The following is a 21,178-nucleotide window of genomic DNA, read 5'->3' on the forward strand; positions in this document are numbered from 1 at the left end:
AAATATCTTATTACTTGTTTATTCATTTATTAATTTGCTTATTATTTGCTTTTCCTGAAAGTGGGAGGTGAATTTGTTCAGTGCTGTTTTCCCAGTGTTTGACATGATAGTTACTCAGAAAAAATGAATGAAAGGAACTTAGGTTGGTAGGAAGGAAAGGAACAAGTAAGTTGGAAGGAAGAAGGGAGGAACACAGGTTAATAGGAAAGAGGGAAAAGGACAGTTGGTAGGGATAATGATAAGAACAATAGGTTGGTTGGTAGGAAAGTTGGTTGATTAAGAAAAGTTGGTTGGTGGGAAGGAGGATCAATGGGTGGGTGACGGTTGGTGGAAGGAAGGTTCTATATGCTACTACCTTACTGTTACTATTTAATACAGAATTTATTCTAAATACTGAGCTTAAAAATCTGTCACTTCCTTTATAATAATATATTATTGTATTTTGTTGTAGCTGATGAAGTTACTTGGATGGACCCATTGTGCATCTTTTACTGAAAACTGGCTCCCCATCATGTATCCTCCCGATTATTGTGTATTCTAAAATAGGAAACAAAACTTTAAATTTTAAAAAAGGAAGTTTTATAGTGAATGGATATAAAAACAAATTTGTGGCATTTTTAGTCTAATGCATGTTTTCATCCACTATCCAGTACTGATTATTAAAATGACGTGTATTTATCAGAGAATTCACTGACGTGTGGCTTAATACATGTAAATCTAGACCTCTGACATCATGGTGTTTTCTTAATGCCTCACATTGCTGGCACGGGGATGTGCCCTGCCTGCCAGCACCTAGGACTTCGAGTTGGGTTGCAGCTTATGACATGCATGATAGGTTTTGGAAGGTAACTTTTAACTGCAAACCTGTAAAGTACTATTTTTTATTTTATAAATGAACAGGGTTTTAACATGCTCAACTTTAATTTTTTTCAATTGTATGAAGGCCTTAAAAAAGCTACATTAAGCGTAGCTAAAATTATTTATTGGACTAAAAACTAACAGAAGTTCATTTCCAGATTTTTTTTTTTTTTTTTTTTTTGGCAAATGTTTACATTCAATTAAGGGGAAAAAGTAGAACCAGCACAAATGAGTGGCAGTTGCTGGAGCATAACTGCTTCAATAAATCTTCATCTTGGGGTAATTACAGACAAGTCATTTTCACATCCTCTTGAAGTTCAGAGCATCAGAATGAACTCTATGAATACATGTGTAAGTGCCAGACAGCTGAATCTTTATCAGGTATTGTAAAGATACACAGATGATATGTTTATTAAAATTGAAATAATGTAAAACACGTGAATAAATTTGCAAAACCAAGATCACAGTACACCATATGCACTCTGGTACCTTAAATTTTTTTTATAAATAATAAAAGTGAATATTGAAGCTTCTTAAAGTTGGTCTTAATTTTTCATAAATAAAACTTGGGGTTATAACAGAAATAATACATTAAATACATAGACAAAAAAAGTTAAACATAAGGTAATCTATTTTACAGTGTTTCTTATAGGCTTACAATTATTTGACTTTATTTCCAGTTCTTGTATAATTAACTTTTGTGCATATCTAACTTTTTATTATTTTTATCTTTGGCCACTACACGTGCATCTCTCGTCATTCCTCCACCAAATAAACAGACAAAAGTAGTATTGAAAAGTTTACAATCCCTTATCTAATGGCAAATTGTGTGTATGTATGATTTTTTTATCTTGTTCTCTTAAGATTTACTGCTGCTTAAAATTACTCCCAGTAATCCTTAGTCACTCCCAACTGTTTCTGCTGTATCTCATGAAGTGTTAGAGCCTTTCTGAGAAACATAAATACATGTATAAGCATATTGGTCACAACTTCTGGGCTATCTAGGGTCTAAAGTCTATCCATGAAAGCTACATGCATGTTCTCTCTCACACACTCATGGACTTTCACCTGCACACACATACAGGTCCTCATTTGTATAGGTTTAGTCCAGTAAGAGAATGGAGAAGCTCAGTAAAGGTAGGATGACTTCCCAAGGTTATACGGCTGATCAACTGTTGGAAATTAATTACAGACCTTGCTTTACAACCCAGGTTTTGGTATTTCAGGTAAGTACTACCTGCAGCAGGAATCAGTAACGTTTGGCTCTTTAACCCAAACTGGACTGCTGCCTGTTTTTGTAAATAAAGTTTTATTGGAACAGAGCCATGCCTATTCATTTGTGACTCCTGTAACTGGAGGCAGTTATACAAAGCTGCCATGTTAGCTCTTGTTTCCTGTCTGGTTCATTCTGCATTTCTGTGGTGACAAGTGGACCCAAGTAAGCTCTAGAAGATGTCCTCAGTAAAATCATTACTGTTTCTATGTGATTACATTAAAAATAATACAAACAGTAGGATGGTACTTCAAAAAGTCAAGCAGTTTTCCTGTTTCTGGTCACAGTAGCCAATGTTTGCACACCCACTGAAAACAATTGAAAAAACTAGGTAAAAATAACTTTATAAAGAACCATTAGAGACATTACAGGGTATGTGCTCAATACTGGTTCTGTGGCCCCTTTCCAATAATAAGAGGCAGTTCTCAATTGTTACTGGGAGGAGTTTTGCCATCTCATGGGATTTCTTTCCTTCCTCATGTTAGCCTGCTTTCTGGGAGAACTTCTCTTTACCCCAGAAGAGCCCCACCTGCTTCTCTTCTTAGGCACCACAAATCTCAAACCCTTTCTCCCTCCACCCCCAGCTCTAATGAAATGTGCAGGGACTGGATGACTGGAAGCCCCAGCCTGGGTCTCTGCTGTCTAATCCTGGCTCAAGTACTGACAAGTCAAATCACTTGACCCCCATGAATCTCCTTAAGAAAATCGTGATGTTGAATCAGTGTGTCTATTCCAACTAAAAAAATTATTTCATTTGAATTAACTGAGTCTTTGCCTCCACTGTGTTTCGTTCTCTGTCCTCCCAACAACCCAGCATTCAGAATACATGTGTCTTTGTCTTTCCCTTTAGGATCTAAGTCAGAGAAGCCTTCATAGGGAGATAGATAATAGGGATTCTTGCTATCTCCCCTAAAGGGGAAGGGGAGGAAACCTTGAATGGAGAGAATTTTTTGAGGAATAAAGAAGTGAGAAACTGAATTTCATGAGTCTGAGTCTGAACATAGCAAACCAAGGGGTGAAGAACTTATCGGTAGTCATGGGTGGTAAACTGAAAAAGGGAAGCTGACTAAGTAAAATCCTGGAAACCGGAAGAGGAAGATGTAAGTGATGCTCTAACATGAAGGGTTTTTGGGCATCCCAATCAGCAGAATTTCTTCCTGCCTTCTGATACCCTGAGACAGCCAGGTCAGGATGTGATGGTGCAGTATCTGCTAGCACTTTGCTGCAGAATGCCTCTGCACTCAGTTCTGCAAATGTACTGTTTTAGTTTCATTTAAAACCCCTGCTTTTGTGAGAGGATTTCAAACATCAGGCAAGTTTGTAATGAATTCAAGCTGAGTTCTCTCGAGGGACAAACATGTATAACTACAGTTCCAGTGTCAGTGCCAGCTGTCAGGTTTTCACTGTGCAGCTAGGGCTGCCTGCATACCCAGTCATGTAAACCAAATTCACTCTAGAATCGGCCAGGTCTTACCAAAATGCAAATAGAATACAAAGCAACTGGAAATATATTTTGTAATTTCATTTTATGTGTGATTTTAAAAGTAAAGCTACCTCAAAACTCATCTGTCTACAGTAATTTATTTTCACTAATAAGTGTAACTTGCCTGGAATTTGGCAGATCTAAGCTGGGCTTGGGCTAGATGGTTTCAAGCCTGAGTCATTAAGATGCGAAATTTACAGAAACAACAGAGGATTGAGGAACAAGTTAAAGGACACTCAAATGATGCAGTCTGCATAATGCAGTAGTATGAAATTCTACAAAAAACCAAGGTGAAAGGAGGATCAGATTTAAGAGACATACTAATTAATCAAATTTGGACCTGATTGGGTTCTGATTGAAACTAAAAGTAAATGTCATGACACTTACGAGACAATTGGAAATTTGAACACTACATATTTTAATGTATAATGTTACTTATTTAATATAAAATTATATTTTAGATGTGATAGTATTGTGGTTACGTATCTTGTATAGATACAAACTGAATTTACAAAAGGAATGATTTGTCTGATTTGATTCAAATTAATATGGGAGCAGAGAAAGGAATGGTTTAGATTAACCACGGTTTTCCATGAGTTGAAATAAACTTATTTAGCAGAATATTGAGCTATAGTTGCCATATAATAAACTGCACATATTTAAAATGTACAGTTAGTCTATTTAAAATTTTCTGTAATAGTGTAAAGAAAAAGGTAACTAATCAATTCAGCCATTCTAAAAGGACACTTCATTTACAAAATAAGCATATGATCATATTCCTTTGCCCTGGAAATGTGAAAAGTTTTTAAGAAGACATTTAAAGGAACAAGTTTCATTGCTGTAATTTTCTTAATAGATTCCTCTACATTGTATATTTGAAAGATAGAGGATTTGAAAGAAAATTTGCATAACATTTGGGACAAACCATGGGTTTTTTAACAGCTTTATTGAAGTGTAATGAACATATGATAAAGTTTAACCATTTCAAGTGTGCAGTCTAATGTCTGGAATGCAGCCATCAGCGCAATCTGGGTATTTAGCACTTCCCAATCATCTGGAAGAACTCCCTCAAGCTCATTTGTAGCCAGTCTCCATTTCCACCCCTAGCCCCTCAGCCAGTGAACTGCTTTCTAATCCTATAGTTTTTCTAGAAATTTTATATACATGGAATCACAATATGTAATTTTTTGTGTCTTCTTTCGCCTAATGTAATGTTCTTAAGTTTCAGCCACTTTGGGTGTATCTGTTCATTCCCTGTTGCTGCTGTGTATACTGTGTTGTGTGATGTACCACATTTTGTTCATTCACCAGTTGATGGATGTTTGGATTGTTTATATTTGAGGCTATTAGGAATCATGCTGCTGTTCTGCTGTGAACGTTTGTTTACAAGTCTTTGTATGGGCATATCTTTTCAAGTAATGTTGTGTAGATATCTAGGAATGAAATTGCTGAGACGTGGTATATTTCTGTTTACATTGTAAGAAACTAGCAGACCATTTTCAAAACGACTATCATTTGACATTCCTACTAGCAGTGTGTGAGACTTGCAAGCTTTGCACATCCTCATCAACACTTGATGATATCACCTTCTTAACTTTGGCCATTCTACTGGTTGTGTTACAGTATCTCATTTTAATTTGCATTTCTCCAGTAAATGAACTTACTAGACACTTGTATATCTTCTTTGATAAAGTTTCTATTCCGATATTTTGCCCATTTTTTCAGTTGTTGGATTGTCTATCTTGAGTTGTGAGAGTTTTTTTATATGTTTTGGATACAAGCTGTTTTTTAGATGTGTGTTATGCAAATATTTTCTCCCAATGTGTTTCTTGCTATGTTGCCCAAGCTAGATTTCTGGATTCAAGTTATCCTCCTGCTCGGCCTTCTGAGGAGCTGGTACTAAAGGCACGTGCCACCGCACCTGGCCCAGTGTGTGTAATAGTCTTTTGAAGAGCAAAACTTTTTAATTTTCGTAAGGACCAACTCAGCATTTTTTTCATTTACAAGTTGTACTTTTGGTATCATATCTAAGATATCTTTGTCTAACTTAAGGTAACAAAGGTTTTACCCTATGTTTCCTTACAGAAGTTTTACAGTTGTTATAGCTTTAGTTCTTGTATTTAGGTCTGTGATCCATTTCAATTTAATTTTTGTGTATAGTATGAGAGAAGGGTCAAGGTCGTGTGTGTGTGTGTGTGTGTGTATACAATTTGAACACTAATTTAAAAAGCTATATTTTCCCATTGAATTACTTTGGCACCTTTGTCAAAAATCAGTTAACCATATATGTGTGAGTCTATTTCTGGACTCTGTTCCATTGATGTATACATCTATTTTTATGCTGAAATCAACTGACTTGCTTACTGGGCTTCATACTAACAAAGCAACGTTTTCCAGATTGAATGACTTTCCTGGCCTTGCTCACACAAGACAGAGAAGCAGCTGCAAGTAAAATTGGCTGGAATAATTGGGAGTCACCAGGCAGATACCCTGTGCTTTCCACACAGTATCCAGATGTAGAAGACACGCTGCCTTTTCCTACAACTTTTCTTCTGTTTTGGGGGTTCTGATCTTGTAAGTTTTATATCCTAAGGGAGGACATTGCAAAAGGAATGTTCATTTTCCTTCCCTTTTGCTTGAGAGAAAAGCGACTTCTTTAGCACCATATATACATATATATTTATACGTGGGAGTGGAGGAAACATGATTTCCTTTTTAAAAAACAATTAGTCTTAAAATCTTGGAAACAGGTTTGTATCAGGTAGATCTTGCTATTAATGAATCCACTGTTGTTTATTTTAAAAGAAAAAACTTTAATCACCATCAAGAGGAATTGAAGAGTATTTAAAAACATCACCAAATTTACCTGAGAGACTCATTCTCAGAAGGCAAATATCAATAAAGGAGAAAATAGAGACAATTAAATCTTTGGAATTATGGCTAGAATGCCCATTTGTTCCTTAAACTTACAGATACTTCTTGTTTTACAGGCAGATTTAAAGATCACTTTAAGAAATACCCATATGTATTATTAGCAAGTCATACTAATTGCTGTCTCAATTATTGCCTCTTTAAAGTACTACTTTTTTTTTTTTTTGAGACAGAGTCTCGTTTTGTCGCCCAGTCTGGAGTGCAGTGGCGAGATCTTGGCTCACTGCAAGCTCCGCCTCCTGGGTTCATGCCATTCTCCCGCCTCAGCCTCCCTAGTAGCTGGGACTACACTACAGGCGCCTGCCACCACACCCGGCTAATATTTTTATTTTTAGTAGAGACGGGATTTCACCATTCACAGGATGGTCTCGATCTCCTGACCTCGTGATCCGCCAGCCTCAGCCTCCCAAAGTGCTGGGACTACAGGTGTGAGCCACCGCACCCATCAAAGTACTACTTCTTATGAAGCCTGTCTTCCCACCAGGTTCTTCAGGAGCATCTTGATTCTTCTTGGCCTTTTTATTTTCACATGATTTTAGACTTAGCTTGACAAATTCCACAGGAAAGTATATTGGGATTTTTACAATGATTTCACGTAAGCTGTTGATCAATTTGGAGAAAACTGACATATTTACAATGTCTTCCAATGCACAAACTTGATGTCTCCCCATTTACTTATGTTAGTTTTAATTTGTCTCGATAATGCTAGATACATTTGCATCAATTTCTTGCCCATCTTTTGTTAGATTGATTCCTAAGTCTTCACTATTGCAATTGTAAGTGGTATCTTAATTTAAATTTCATTTTCTAACTATTTGTAGTTAGAATTTACAAATAAGATTGAGCTTTCACTATTGACATTTGGCAACCTTGCTAAACTCTTACAAATTCCAATAATTTCACTGTGGATTGCCTGCAGTTCCAGGAGTTGGTAAACTATGAGCTGTGAACCAAATCTAACTCAAGGCCTGTTTGGGCAGGCTAAGAAGGTTCTTACCTTTTCATAAATGGTTGTAAAAGCAAACAAACATATATATATATATATATATATATATATATATATATATATATATATAGAATAGTATGTGACTAGAGAGCCTAAAATACTTACTGTGAAAAAAGACAATACAGAAATTAACTAGAAATTATTAAGATAATTGACACAGAGGGAGAGTCTTTGTAAATTATCTTAAGAAGTTCTTAAGACAACATTGTTCTCATTCCGGCAGTTTTATTTTTCACTTTTAATCAACTTTAAGCCTATTAACTGTTTTCTATCATTCAATATCCTCTTTTTGCTGCAGTTAAAAATCTGCAAAAGTAGATTCTTCAAACTAAGATATAGTGACTCTGTCAAGCCCAGTTTCAAAAAGCATGTGACAAGACTATATTGCCAAGTTTAAACATATGCTCTATAGCAGAAATAGGGAAGAAATTCACTTATTACTTTATCCATGTAAGATTTATTAAACATGTAACTTCGTTGGAACCAACAAAGCTACTTTCATGTTTTTACGTTGTTCTTTTTAGATATTTAGATTAACCAGATAATCTTAAATTATCTTAGAAATTAGAAAGTTTCTGCAGTATTGTTACATTTGTTCCAAGTATACAAGTTGTTTCTATGCACTACCTTCTCAATCCTATGAAAGAAGTCTATTCCCAAAGCAATTTCTAACACGTTGCTCAAAAGACACAGTAACGTTGTGAAAGGCATTTTGTTGGATTTAGTCCCATTTTAGTATCCCCTTAAAAAGTTTGACTGATGACTCTGGATATTCAGCCAACAGTGTTGTGTCAAAAACTTGCTTGAATTTATCTAAAAATTCATAGTCGGTGCTGAACCTGAATTTGTTTGCCCAAAGCAGCACCGTCCCTGGCTGGGAAAGGTACACCATGGTGGTGAGCAGCTTGTCCAGGAAGTAGTGATGGTAGACCACATCCGAGGCTAGGACGTAATCATAGTAAAAAGCTGACTTCGGAAAGTTTTTGTCCAGGTCTTCCCCCCATACCAGTTCTTTCACTTCAGGCAGATGTGCTGTACATTGTAGTGTGTTTTTTAAAAGATTGTATTGAAGGTTTCCCAGGACATCAGGCAAATCTGTTGCTGTGACTTGAGCTCCTAAGAGAAAAAGAAAACAATGACCTGGAAACATCTGGGCAGTCACAGTGTACATATACCCAGGGAGAAACACAAGAAACAACTGGATTCCTTAGCCTTGGCTCTATTGGTGGGTGGGACATGTTTGACCTAATGTGGGCTGGCTAATTCTTGTGGGTGGTCCTGTCCTGTGCACTGTAAGACGGTGAGCAGCCTCCCTGGCCTCCAACCACCTGATGTCAGTAGCTCACCCACCTAACCCCACCCGTGGGATTGACAACAGAGATTCAGAGTCATGCCTCTGGACTCAACTTCATCCCATGGAAACTGGTTGATTGGAGTTTATTAACCTCTCTGAGACTCAATGATCTCTGTAGATAACAGCAGTAATTCCTGCCGCATGACATTTTGGGGAGAGTCACTGAGTGAAGTTAGGGCCAGGCACCTAAACCACAGCCCGTCATAGAGTTTAAGCACTTGCTATTGTTGTTACAGTGAAGGTCTGGATACTAGGTCAGGAATAAACAAACAAACCTAAAATACTGGCCACAATGGAAACAAGGCCTGGTCCGGCACCAATTTCAAGTATTTTTGCATCTTGGAAATTCAGTTCCTCGGCATGTTCCTCCAAGTATTGACACAAAGCCGTAGCCTAAAAAATAATTATAACTTTTCATGTGGGCATTGGAACATTGGAAACCAGTAGCAACCCTTTCTGGCACCCAAATTTAAATACTAAAAGACATGTTATTACATACGTTCAGTTTATATTCATAAGAACCCAAATGTACACTCAATGCCATACTTAGACCTCTGAAATAAAGAAGTTATAATAAATTGCATCTAAGGAACTGGGGAAAAAGATTTGTTAAATTGCCTCCTAAATCTCCAAAGAATAGGAAGAACAGTAGATCAGCTTAGCTCTTTCAAATCAGGGCAATGCTGGGCTAACAAAACAGCAACTCCTTCCACTGGCTTAATCATGTTGGTCTCCAACTGCTTTAGGAATGTTGTTTTATGTTAGAATTCTTTCTTGTAAGAGTTTTTTAAATTATAGAAGTAATTTTTTAAAATGTCAATTTATAAACTTGAACACCTCTTTCCTGACTCCTTTACCAAAATTCAGGTTGGCGAGCACTTTGCCATATTGAGCAACGGGTTAGTGACTTTTTTTAAAGTGGTTCTTCTAAGAAACAGACAGTTCAGAAACTGCTTCTCAGACTTCAGTGTGCAAACAGATCCCCTGGATAGCTTGTTAAAGATGCAGATCCTCATTCAGTAGGTCGAGAGTGGGGCTCAAGATCCTGCACATCTAAACAAGCCCTGACATGATGCTCATCTGCTGGCCCATGTACCCACTTTGAGTAGTAGCAAGCAGATTTTTTTAAATGTTTTATATATCAACAAATATTGTTAGTTTTTTGTACAGGAAATCAAACTTCCCTTTCTTCTTTATTCATTCTCTTCTCCCTCCACCTTCCTCTAACCTTTCCACAAAGAGTAAAGGGTATTTGATTTGCATTGATTGCTGAGGTGTTTACATGTATGGTAATGAGGCATCAACTAGCAGTGCCCTTGATTGGAGAGATTAGGAAGAGTTATGAGAAGAAATGACAAAAAGTTACTTAAATTTGAGTATAAATAGCCCAGAGTGAGGAACGTGAACACTGAGGTTTAAAAAACAATGAACTCTATAATTTACTTACACATTTAGGCCCTAGCTAAAGATATGCCCCCATCTTCCTCTGGACTCTACTTTCTATCTGGGGCCCAGTTTGGAGTGGGGGCAGCCAGGATGATTGGAGACGTGTCACTCTTAGGATTACCAGTGGTAGGTTTGGTAGCCAACCTGACCCTGTACGTCACTCCATTTCATCCTCATCTGTTCATATTGAACTGCCACGGGCAAAGATGAATACGACGCAGTCACCTGTACTGTCTGGGAACTCGGTGGTGGGGCTTAGGGGCCATGTCAGCCAATTACAAACTGAATTCTGGGGAGGTAAGTGCTGTAGAGGAGGCAGACAGCTGGTTGAAGGGAGAGGGGTCACCACAGAGCCGCCGAGGAGTCTGGGCCGACTTCATGGGGCCGGGGAGAAGCCAGCTGGTGTGGAAGGCCAGGGCGGTGGGTAAAATAGCAACATGGGTGTGACATAAATAGCACCAACTGCAGCACGCTGCAGGGAGCTCCAGAGCTTAGAAGGGAAGTTTTGAAGAAAGGAGTTCTTTGGTCCTTAAGGAGAGAAGAGAAGTATTTGCTGTGGGGGCTGGGAGGAGGGGGTCAATATCAGGAAAAGAGTGTCACCTAGAGCCATTCAGAGGGCAGCTCTGAGGAACTTCCTGGAGATGGCTGCAGGGGTCCTTCCTGGTGCCCTACCCTGTGAGGGGCTGGCTGCAGGGTGTCATGTGGAGACAAAGCTTTTCTCAGGGACAGCTGTGTCTTTTGACATTGCAAACATTCCCCCCAGCCCCTTGTCCTGTTAGCAAACTCTGAAGAGATCTTTTCACAGAGTTGCACCTGAAGTCGCACAGGAAAAGGGCACCTTCCCACTCTAGATGCCCTTCTTGTGCAGCTTTCAGGAAGCAGGTTTCATGAGAGGCTAGTGTTTGGTGCATGAGTGATAACTTGTTCAGAATAAAACGGGGACAAATATTCTTTTTTCAATTTCTGATCTTTTTTTAAATTATTATTATTTTTAAAAGGGAGATGGGGTCTCACTATGTTGCCCAGGCTGGTCTCAAACTCCTGAGCTCAAGCGATCCTCTTGCCTCGGCTTCTGAAAGTGCTGGGATTACAGGCATAAGCCACATGCCCGGCCTCTGATCTCTTACTATACCACTTTCTCGCTACACCACTGCTGTCATCTATTTGCTGAATGTGTTACAATAGGAAGCTGTGAGTAGTTTGGTGATTTTCAGACTTGTTTTTAAGGCAAAGAAAAGCCTTTGGTTGAAGGAAATTGTATGCATAAGGTGTAAAAATAGAGCTCCCTGTTTGGGAGTGAGTGAAGGTCGACACCTAAGAGCCTGAAGCCCTTTGGCTACCCTTCTCCCCATCCTGTGCCATCACCAGATGACCTGAGGGAGCCCCGTGGAACCACCAACCAGGAATAAATGTGGGCACCCTGGCCCAGCAGATAGGCATCACCCCGGAATGTGTAAGACCTCCTGAATCAGAATCCGCATTTTAACAAGACTGCAGATTGAGAACTTCTGATCTGGAGCCTTTCTAATCACTGACAACATCTGCAGTGGGAAAAGCAACCACGCTGGCTCCGAGGGCCACTGTCAATCTTGGCTCTGCCCTGCACCCCAGTCGGGAGCTTTACCACCATGCAGGCAGCAGACTGGCCTGCATTCCCATTTCCTCAGCTGAAAGGTGGAAAGAATATAACATTAATGAGGACAGTTCATGTGAGCTTACTAGCGTAATCTCACAATCTGAAATTAATTCTCACAATTCTGACAACCAGGTCAGGAGCACTGTAGACATTACGACCACCCTAGGTTTTAAATATGGAAATGAAGGCAAACGGAGGTGAGGTGAACATTTGTGACTACCCAGCCCTGAAATGGCCGCTTTTCTGACTAAAAATCCAGAGGACTGCCCCCATTTCAGCGCCATCCTCTCAGGGCTGTGGCAGGGGTGACATGCCACAAAGTCATGCTTCCTAAACATCCCTACCGACACAGTCCCCGTGGAAAAGAGATGAATGGCTGGCCGGCCGGGCGTGGTGGTTCACGCTTGTAATCCCAGCACTTTGGGAGGCCGAGGTGGGCAGATCACTTGAGGTCGGGAGTTCAAGACCAGCCTGGCCAATATGTTGAAACCCTATCTCTACTAAAAATACAAAAATTAGCCGGGCATGGTGGCACGCACCTGTAGTCCCAGCTACTCGGGAGGCTGAGGCAGGAGAATTGCATGAACCCAGGAGGTGGAGGTTGTAGTGAGCCAAGATCGTGTCACTGCACTCCAGCCTGGGTAACAGAGTGAGACTCCATCTCAAAAGAAAAAAAAAAAAAGAGAGAGAGATGAATGGCTGAGGGTCGATGGGCGTGGCTCGGAGATGACCACTGCAAAATCTAAACTCTAAATCCCTGGGTTTTTTCTTAACAACTTATACAAGTTTTGCATTCACTTCCTCATATAGCTGAGTTTATTTAATATAAAAATAATGTTTCGAGAAACAGAGCTTAAAGCAAAACCAGTGTTTCTGAAAGAAACACTGTTTTGCTGATCCCAAGCACACCACCAACACCCTCCAGGGCGCAAGCAACTGAACCTCAAATTGAGAAGCAGGGTATGAAGGAACTTGACAAATTGTCCAAGGCAACTCTGAAGTATGGAATCGTTATCTCCAGAAATCCTGACATCACAAACATGACAGTTCTCTCACCCCTGGCCACACTACCGCTCCGTAACTCTCTATGGATTCCTGGATGACAATCTCCTTTCCTGCAAACCGATAATGCTCCTGAGTGTAGCTGGCGTAATCTGTAGGAACAAATTTCTGGAGGCTATGAAGAGATGGTTCTATCTTGTTGGATTCTGTGAAGCAGAAAAATAAAATGGAGTTCATGATTTGTTCAAATCCAGTGCAAAGACACACTTGGTATAATTGCTAAGATGGCATTAGATTGAATGACCTTTACATAAAGAGAGGGGATGATGCTATCAAGGAGAATGGCTGCAAATTGGCACAAAATTGAATTATATGGGGTGATGGGGACATGAAATTTGGATGTGACAGTTTTATCAGATGACAAAATGCCAAAGAATGCTCTGGGCCTTTTCTTTATTTAGGGGAGGACAGAAGATGTGTGGATCGGTCCCCACCCTATATTTTGCTGATGGAAAAATGGCGAACTTACCAGCAAAATTGCACGAATGAGCTGTCTGGATACAGAGGAACTAGGTAAACACAAACCTGCCTTTTTTTTTTCTTTTTGAGACAGAGTCTCACTCTGTTGCCCAGGCTAGAGTGCAGTGGTGCAATCTCAGCTCACTGCAACCTCTGCTTCCCGGGTTCAAGTGATTCTCCTGCCTCAGCCTCCTGAGTAACTGGGATTACAGGTGTGCGCCACCACGCCCAGCTAATTTTTGTATTTTTAGTAGACACGGGGTTTCACCATGTTGGTCAGGCTGGTCTCAAACTCCTGACCTCATGATCCGCTCGCCCTGGCCTCCCAAAGTGCTGGGATGACAGGCGTGAGCCACCACGCCCGGCCAGACCTGCCTATTTTTAGGTCTTGAAGTGAAGTAAAATTCCCACATGTTGGCTGGAGCATGTTCCTTCAATCTTTCCTACAATTGCTGTTCAAAAGGTAGAGGCCCAGCCAGCCCCACAGCCCTGGGGGAGGATGTCAGCTGAGCTCTGGCTATTAAGTTACTATTGCTTTAAATACTCCTTTAAACCCATGACCCACGCTAGCAGCTCTCAAATGGCATATAAAATGAGAGGAAAAGAGCACCTGATCGGGCTGACATCAAGGGATCACAAGTGTTTGCAGGTTTTCCAGAGTGTTTAGGAATAAAAGAGCAGTGAGTCAAAGTGTGTGGAGGAAGGAGCAGGAGCAGAGGAAAAGGTGTTGGTCCCAGCGGTGGGAAAGAATTAACAGTGTGGAGAGTAGAGGGGAGGAAGGTCAGTTTTGTTTGCATGAAACCTGCCTTTGTGGCCTGGGATATGACTGTAAAATGTTTAACCGGGGGTCAAATATGGGCTTTGGACAAAGGTAGAAGGGGGCAGCCGGTGAACATTGGAAGTGTTTTAATCTGAAATAGCCTCTCAAGGTGGAAGGCAGGAGGAGGTGAATACGAGGCAAAGGGAAGTGGGTCTTGGAAGAAACCTGGTCAGCAGGGCATCCCTCAGGTCGGGGGCAGGGCCTCCGGGTGTTTCAGGTCTCACTCATTCCATACACACTGGAACAGTTCCATGCCACTGCTCTGCAAATGCTGGTAACAGCTCCACAGTAAGTAGAGGGATTTGGAGTGAGCCTTTAGAAATAGTCACAACCATTTGACGATGCCTGTTGAATCTAACTACAAACAAAACCCGGAGCTTGTATTTTATATGTCTGTATATATTTTCATTTAATTTCTCTAGAAATTCATTTTCGTTGTATATTACAAAAGTATCAGTGTGCAGCACACTAAAAAAAAAATGTGAATGAAGTGACTCATTTGTAAATTAGCATCATGGGTGCCTTCAGCTCTTCAGAGTGTTGTTTTAGCCTGTGACTTTGATTTAGTATGTTCTACCACTTTGAAGGAGAATTCTCTGCCCTGACAAAAAAGGTGAGCTTCCAGAAACCTGGGACCTCTGAACTTGCAAGACGCCTCTAAGAAAGGTAACCAATTCAGTCCTGAGACCTTGTCCTTTGCGGTCACCTGCCCTGGCAGGAGGCTGTAGGGAGATTGTAGGGAAAGGAGGGAGCCCTGTAGCTTTCCCCACCTCTTTTGGGAAGCCACTGACATCTAGCAGAACTCCAGCTCCCAACACAGGGCTGAGAGGCTGGCTCTGAATTCTGGTTTAGAGGCAGGAGGAAGGCCGAAAAATAGGGTGATTAATGTTTAATAACTAGTTCAGCAAGAGGGGAAGAAGCGGTGATTGACAGCGTTCGACGATTGCTCTGGAGTAAATACTCCCACCGTGCCGTTTTCAGAGAAGCAGCATGACTTCGCTGGGGAAAGACGTGCAGTACCTCGCCACTGTGTAGTGTTCCTACCGTACAGACACCACAGACACGATTAACCTCGAGAGCATAGATATTAGGAAGAGGTAATAGAATAATTGATGATGAGTTTTGAGTGTTTATCAACTTTGCTTTTAATATACCTTTGTCTGTAATATAATCTATTTAATCATAAGATTCTAACTTAAATTTAAATGACGGTTATATATAACAATCAGCTACAAAAAATGCTGAAATTCAGGTGCCAGTACAAGCCGTCTCCAGCACACCACTGGGTGGTGGCTCAGAGCATCAGGGACCTGTACCAGCCCCTGCCAGCTTCCCTGCCCTGCCCCACTCTCATCCAGGCCATGCCTGTCCCTCCTTCCATATGTCACCATCTGGGGACTTATTTTTCTCTAGAGACTAGGAAGAGTAAGTAGGCTGATTTTGAATGGCTCATCATTTCACAGGTAAATAAACTGACAAATATTAAGCTTGACAGCTACACTTTTCCAATCAACATTGTAAGGAAACATAGACATACACGTATTCTCTCATAAGACCCTGTGAGATTCTACAACGATAAAGAAACATATGTTTTTGTGCCTGAAATATTTTCATTTATTCTCTGTGCTATTCTGATAGTTTTAGAGAGATCAGATTTTCAGATAAGGTAGAGTTGCATTTTTATGTAAACAATGCAGTAAAAATAGACAACATTCTCATTTATTGGAGTTGGGATACATTTTTTACCACCTTTAATTATGAACACTGTAAATGCTGCATCTTGGCTTTTATTAGATCATTTGTTATGTCTATTATTTATTTACAGCTGAATCCATGCCCAGAAATGTAACCCTAAACTGTTACGTTGTCCTAACGGGGAAATACAGTTTGATTTATAAAGATTCACTGTATGACAAAGCTGCCAAGAATGTATTTTGGTGAAAAGCAGAAATGAACCTAGATTTTTTTTTCTTCTTTTAAGTTCTTGTTACAAAAATACAGCAAGCTTAGATCTATACACAGAATAAAAACAAATGTGCGAACTTTGATAAGTAAATAATGAAAAACCAGGAATTACTTTTAATAAGTAAAAAATGAAAAAACAGGAATTATGTTTATACTTGCAAAACATTTTTCTGCTAAGCTTCATTATAGTAAAAAATCTAATGTTAAAAGGAAATGGAAATTCTTGTCACTGAAATTTACTTGAAAATGTCATCGCCAGGAAAACAACTGAGGAAAACTGTTGAAGTGATGAAGAAGGAGGTTACCTTCTAGGACTCCCCCGGTGCTGTCTTTCTGCGGAGCCCCCTTCTTCTCAGCCTCTAACCAGCCACCCGGGGAGCTGAGTCCTTCCCCCCGGCGCCCAGGCTGCTGCGCGGAGCTCAGACACACGTCCATAGCCGGAGCCTGCTGAGAGGAAAGAGCTGGACAAGGCCCGAGTCGCTCAGCCCAAGACATTCCTGAAGAGCTCCGAAAGGTGTAGCTTATCTGAGCTGGAAAGAACGCCTGCTTTTCCGCTTAGTTCCCTGAGTGAGCAAAGCAGCCACCCAAGGAGCTGTTATCCTGGCTTTGCTGAGCAAGATGCAGAGAAACCATTACGCATTTCTGAACCTATGTGCGTGAAGAAATGCAAAAACAACAGCTTTGGCCTGAAAACCAGTTTTATGTTGCTCAGGGGCCTATAGCAAGTTTTTGTTCTTTTGAAAAATTATTCTTTGCCATCCTCCTCCCTACTCCAAATATTGCAGCCCATCACTAAGTTCTGGGACTCTACACTGTATCTCTAATAACTTCTGGAACTGAATCGTAAAATCTATCCAGACTTGCATACCACTGGGGGTACATGTGGATTCTGGGGTTAATGACATCATGGATGAGAAGCTGGGGTTTGGAGCAAACACAAGGCTGCTCTGCTTTCCTCCGAGGCTCTATTGCAAGACAATAGAAAGCACTGGGTCCGGGGCCAGGAGCTCGAATTGGCTCCCGCTCTAACACTAGGCAACTCGCTCAGTCCCTCAGGGCTCATTTCCTCATCAGCGAAAAGGCGATCATAATATCCGCCTACCTCCTAAGGCTGCCGTGAGAAATAGAAGAGTGAACGTGATTATTAAAGTGCGGGAAATGGTACCTGGTCCAGAACAAGAGACCTAGCTATTGGGATCATTGATTGGTCGCAAAATAACGATGCCTGATGTTGCTGGAGGAATTCTCATATTGTTGCTGCGCATAGTTCTTGAAGGGCTTGATGTGTATTCATTGAATCCTCACAAAAACCCTATGAGGTAGACACTGGCATGACGCCTTGTCTCAGATGAGACAAATTCAGGCTCAGAGAGATTAAAAACCAGCGCAAGACCAGGCGCAGCTGGCCAGGGAGGACGCCAGGAGTCAGAGCCAGGATGGGCCATCCAGCCGAAGTCTCCATTGGTACTCAGCAGGCAGGATGCAGCCCGAGTTGCCTTGGTTCTGACTTGGTTTCCCATGCCTGCTTTGTCCTGAAATTTCTCATCATGTTTTGTGTATCTGAAGTCTATGCTGTCACAGTGACATTTTGTGGTCCCTTTTACAAAATGTAAATGGTTCTCATCTGTGTTTACTGTCCTGGGTTTATTCCTCACACACACGAGTTGGCCATCACATTGAGGTTCCATCCAACTGAGGATGGAAGCTGGACACGCCAGCCACACCACAACTGACTAGCTCACCTAAGACCAGCACTAAATCCAGCCGTGCAGGCACGAAATTGCCCTCAGGGAACAAAGCATAAGAAAGAGCGCCAGGCCCCCACCATGTGGGTAATTCTGTCTACACCTGGGAGAGGCTGCGTGCCCCACACACGTCTACACAACAGATTTCAAAGCAATGAGATTGTGGTGGAAGTAATGTGGCATTTTCATTGACTCTAGAATCAAATAATCAACTATTTGATACAATTTCCCAGCTCACCAAGCCAGCCAAGAATGCTCTACCAGGCTCTGATTCACAGGAGAATTTGTTTCTCTTACAGGTGCTCACATGCTCCTTCTTTCCAACTTTCTCACAACTGCAGGAAGTTAATTGTTCCCCCTAGAAAATAGCAGACTGGTTGTTAGAAAGTACCTGGAGGGTCCGCAATGTAGACGTCTCAGCACTGTGGTGAGAAACCTGCCTGCCTTTGACTCTTGGCTGTGCCATGTACAATCCAAGTAAATAATGTAGATGATGGTGACACCTGCTTCATACTATGATTGTGGGAATTAAGAGGGGTCGCCCATGCAAAGCCTCCTGCACATACAATATCAACTGTTGTTATTGTCTCCAAAGTTACAGAGGAGATACACAGTGTGACACTGTGTACGGAATTTCAACCTGTCACCATGGGACCCTGCACACTAAATCTAAGACATCTTCATTTTACATGCAAGAAAAGAACGGTTTTCAGTCAAATACCAGTGACAGTTTTCCTTGTGCAGTGAAATGATAACCTCCCCATCACTGTAGACATGATAAATTAATTTTTCCCAAAGACAGCTGTGCATTGAAAAGCAATCTACAAAAGAACGACTATAATCTACTGACTGACTGTTACTAGTTCAGCACATCTATGATCTACATCGCATGTTCGTAATTAATAAAGAATTGGAAATGACTCCTTGTTAGTATGCCCAAAATAATTTTGAATTGTTACACATATCTTTACCTTATGCAGCTGAAGAGATGTGAGGCTTCTGTGCACTCTTTAATCCCCAATGTTTTATATAGGTCTACACCTGAAAGGATTAGCATTTGATGAACAAAAGCCAGCCAGTGGAAGCCCAAGTTATTTAGGGTAGCATTATCTACCAGTCCTCATAGACACAGTACTTTGCTAGAATTCTCTCTCTTTCTCTCTCTCTCTCTCTCTCTCTCTCTCTCTCTCACACACACACACACACACACACACACACACGCACAGTCCTAGCAACATTAAATGGAATTCCCTTCAAAAGTTTCAGGAATATCACTGGAACAGAACAGAGGCTGCCCCTGTGGCATCCAGTTGCTGCGATGTGGTTGGAAACGTTAGACTTCCAGTTCACTTTTCAAAGAAGTGGGTGGTGGTGGACAGTTGCACAGACTTGCAAATTTTGTGCTCATTTGCCAAACTCCAGTAGCCACAGGGAGGACATGCCCACCCAGCCTCGGCCTAGGACCCGTATCCAGGCAGCCAGAAAGAACACAAGGATCTACCAAGAGGAAGGGAATGCTTTGGGGAGGAAGAAAGGAGAGCATCTATCCATGAGAAGGGACGGGAGTCAAAGGCTTAACGTTGAATCCGGGGGATTTAGAGCAGAGGGAAGAGGAAATCAGAAAAACTCTTCCAAGAAAAAGTAAGCCATTGTGATTTATTTAACTGGAATAAGGGATAGTCAAAAGGGAAGGAGAAAAATCATGTGCTCATTTGTGAAGCTCAGAAACCCTTAAAATAGAATATAGGTCACACAAAGTAAAGCCTCAGACAAATGGGAATTAAAGAATCACTTGTGATAGGCTACATTCAACCAGGGAGTTGGATGAATGGTGTTTTAACTTGAGTGGATATAAAAGCCCATTTTTGTTTTTGTACCCACCCTTGGTACTCGTTTCTCTGGTGTCACTATTTTGTGTTCTTTATGTCAGTTTCTTTTCACTCAGGATGTTCATCTAGATGTGCTGTGGTCCCAGGTAAATCACCTTTCCCACTTTCTTAAATGACTGGGGATAAGCCGGCATTTGTTCCAGCTCTATCGTTCTAATGCTTTCTTATTCCCCAAATGCATCTAGTTCTATGATTGCATTCTGCATCTCTGCGACTTATTTCTTCCAGGTGTCATCAGTCCCTATGAGAAATAGCAAAAAGATAGTCATCAGTACAATTCTACAAAAACCTTTTAAAAACTGATTGCAATGTACGTGAATATATGTGTGTATATTTATGTGCATGTAGACACACACATGGACACACATATGCGTTCATTCTACAAGCTTCAAAATGAAGCAAAGGATGAAGGAAAAAATGTTGATCTCTTTTAATTCTACTATCTAGAGAAAGAAACCTCACCAACTTTTTTTTTGTATCAACTTCTAGGCTTATTTTTTTGTATAAACTTTTTAAAAGCTGTTTTACTGAAAACGTGACTTGATAGAAACATGTACCTCTTTAACCTAGCATCCTATTAAGAGTTCCTTTTTAGGATGAGTTCGTGTCCTTTGCAGGGACATGGATGAAGCTGGAAACCATCATTCTCAGCAAACTAACACAGGAACAGAAAACCAAACACCACATGTTCTCACTCATAAGTGAGAGTCGAACAATGAGAACACATGGACACAGGGAGGGGAACATCACACACCTGGGCCTGTCAGGGGGTGGGGGACTAGGGGAGGGAGAGCATTAGGAGAAATACCTAATGTAGATGATGGGTTGATGGGTGCAACAAACCACCATGGCACGTGTATACCTATGTAACAAAACTGCACGTTCTGCATGTGTACCCCAGAAATTAAAGTATAATAAAAATAAATAAATAAATAATTTAAAAAACAGTTCCTTTTTTAATACTTTCTTCAAAGCCATCTTTTAGATAGCTGCTTTAAGATATACATCAGAGCTCTATCGCCTGGAGCTAGACCACGGTAGATCAAAGGCTCTTAAATGCTGGACTTACCTGTAGGCAGAGGCTATGTCCAAATCACCCGGAAGCTTTAACATGGTCAACTCCAGGCTCTGGCAATTCTTGTCTGCAGGTGTGAGAAGGAACCAAGAAGTCTGAATTCCCTGTCTGAGAATTGTTCCCTGACATATGGTAGCTCCTGGCACATAGTAGGTGTTGTAATTGCTGAATTTGTT

At 40.8% G+C, this 21,178-nt stretch overlaps 2 protein-coding genes across 4 annotated transcripts in view; one reads left to right on the top strand and one right to left on the bottom strand.

Annotated features, from left to right (window-relative positions):
* TPP2 (tripeptidyl peptidase 2) overlaps window positions 1–1,396 on the top strand; it is an 82,765-nt gene extending 81,369 nt beyond the window's left edge. For all 3 annotated transcript variants that reach the window (XM_019039824.4, XM_004054707.5, XM_031001305.3), the window contains one exon: window positions 452–1,396. In XM_019039824.4, the coding sequence (XP_018895369.1) occupies window positions 452–541 (90 nt within the window). In that variant the 3' untranslated portion in view covers window positions 542–1,396. The remainder of the gene's footprint in view (window positions 1–451) is intronic.
* Window positions 1,397–8,033: 6,637 nt separating this feature from the next.
* On the bottom strand, window positions 8,034–16,801 carry METTL21C (methyltransferase 21C, AARS1 lysine). Its single transcript, XM_019039826.4, has 4 exons — window positions 16,599–16,801; window positions 13,044–13,195; window positions 9,181–9,298; window positions 8,034–8,667 (listed from the first exon to the last, which is right to left on the bottom strand). The coding sequence occupies exons 1-4, from the start codon at window positions 16,786–16,788 to the stop codon at window positions 8,273–8,275; spliced, it is 855 nt and encodes a 284-aa protein (XP_018895371.2). The 5' UTR covers window positions 16,789–16,801; the 3' UTR covers window positions 8,034–8,272.
* Window positions 16,802–21,178: the final 4,377 nt, after the last annotated feature.

This window comes from Gorilla gorilla, chromosome 14 (assembly GCF_029281585.2).
Source record: "Gorilla gorilla gorilla isolate KB3781 chromosome 14, NHGRI_mGorGor1-v2.1_pri, whole genome shotgun sequence".
Taxonomy (NCBI): Eukaryota; Metazoa; Chordata; class Mammalia; order Primates; family Hominidae; genus Gorilla; species Gorilla gorilla.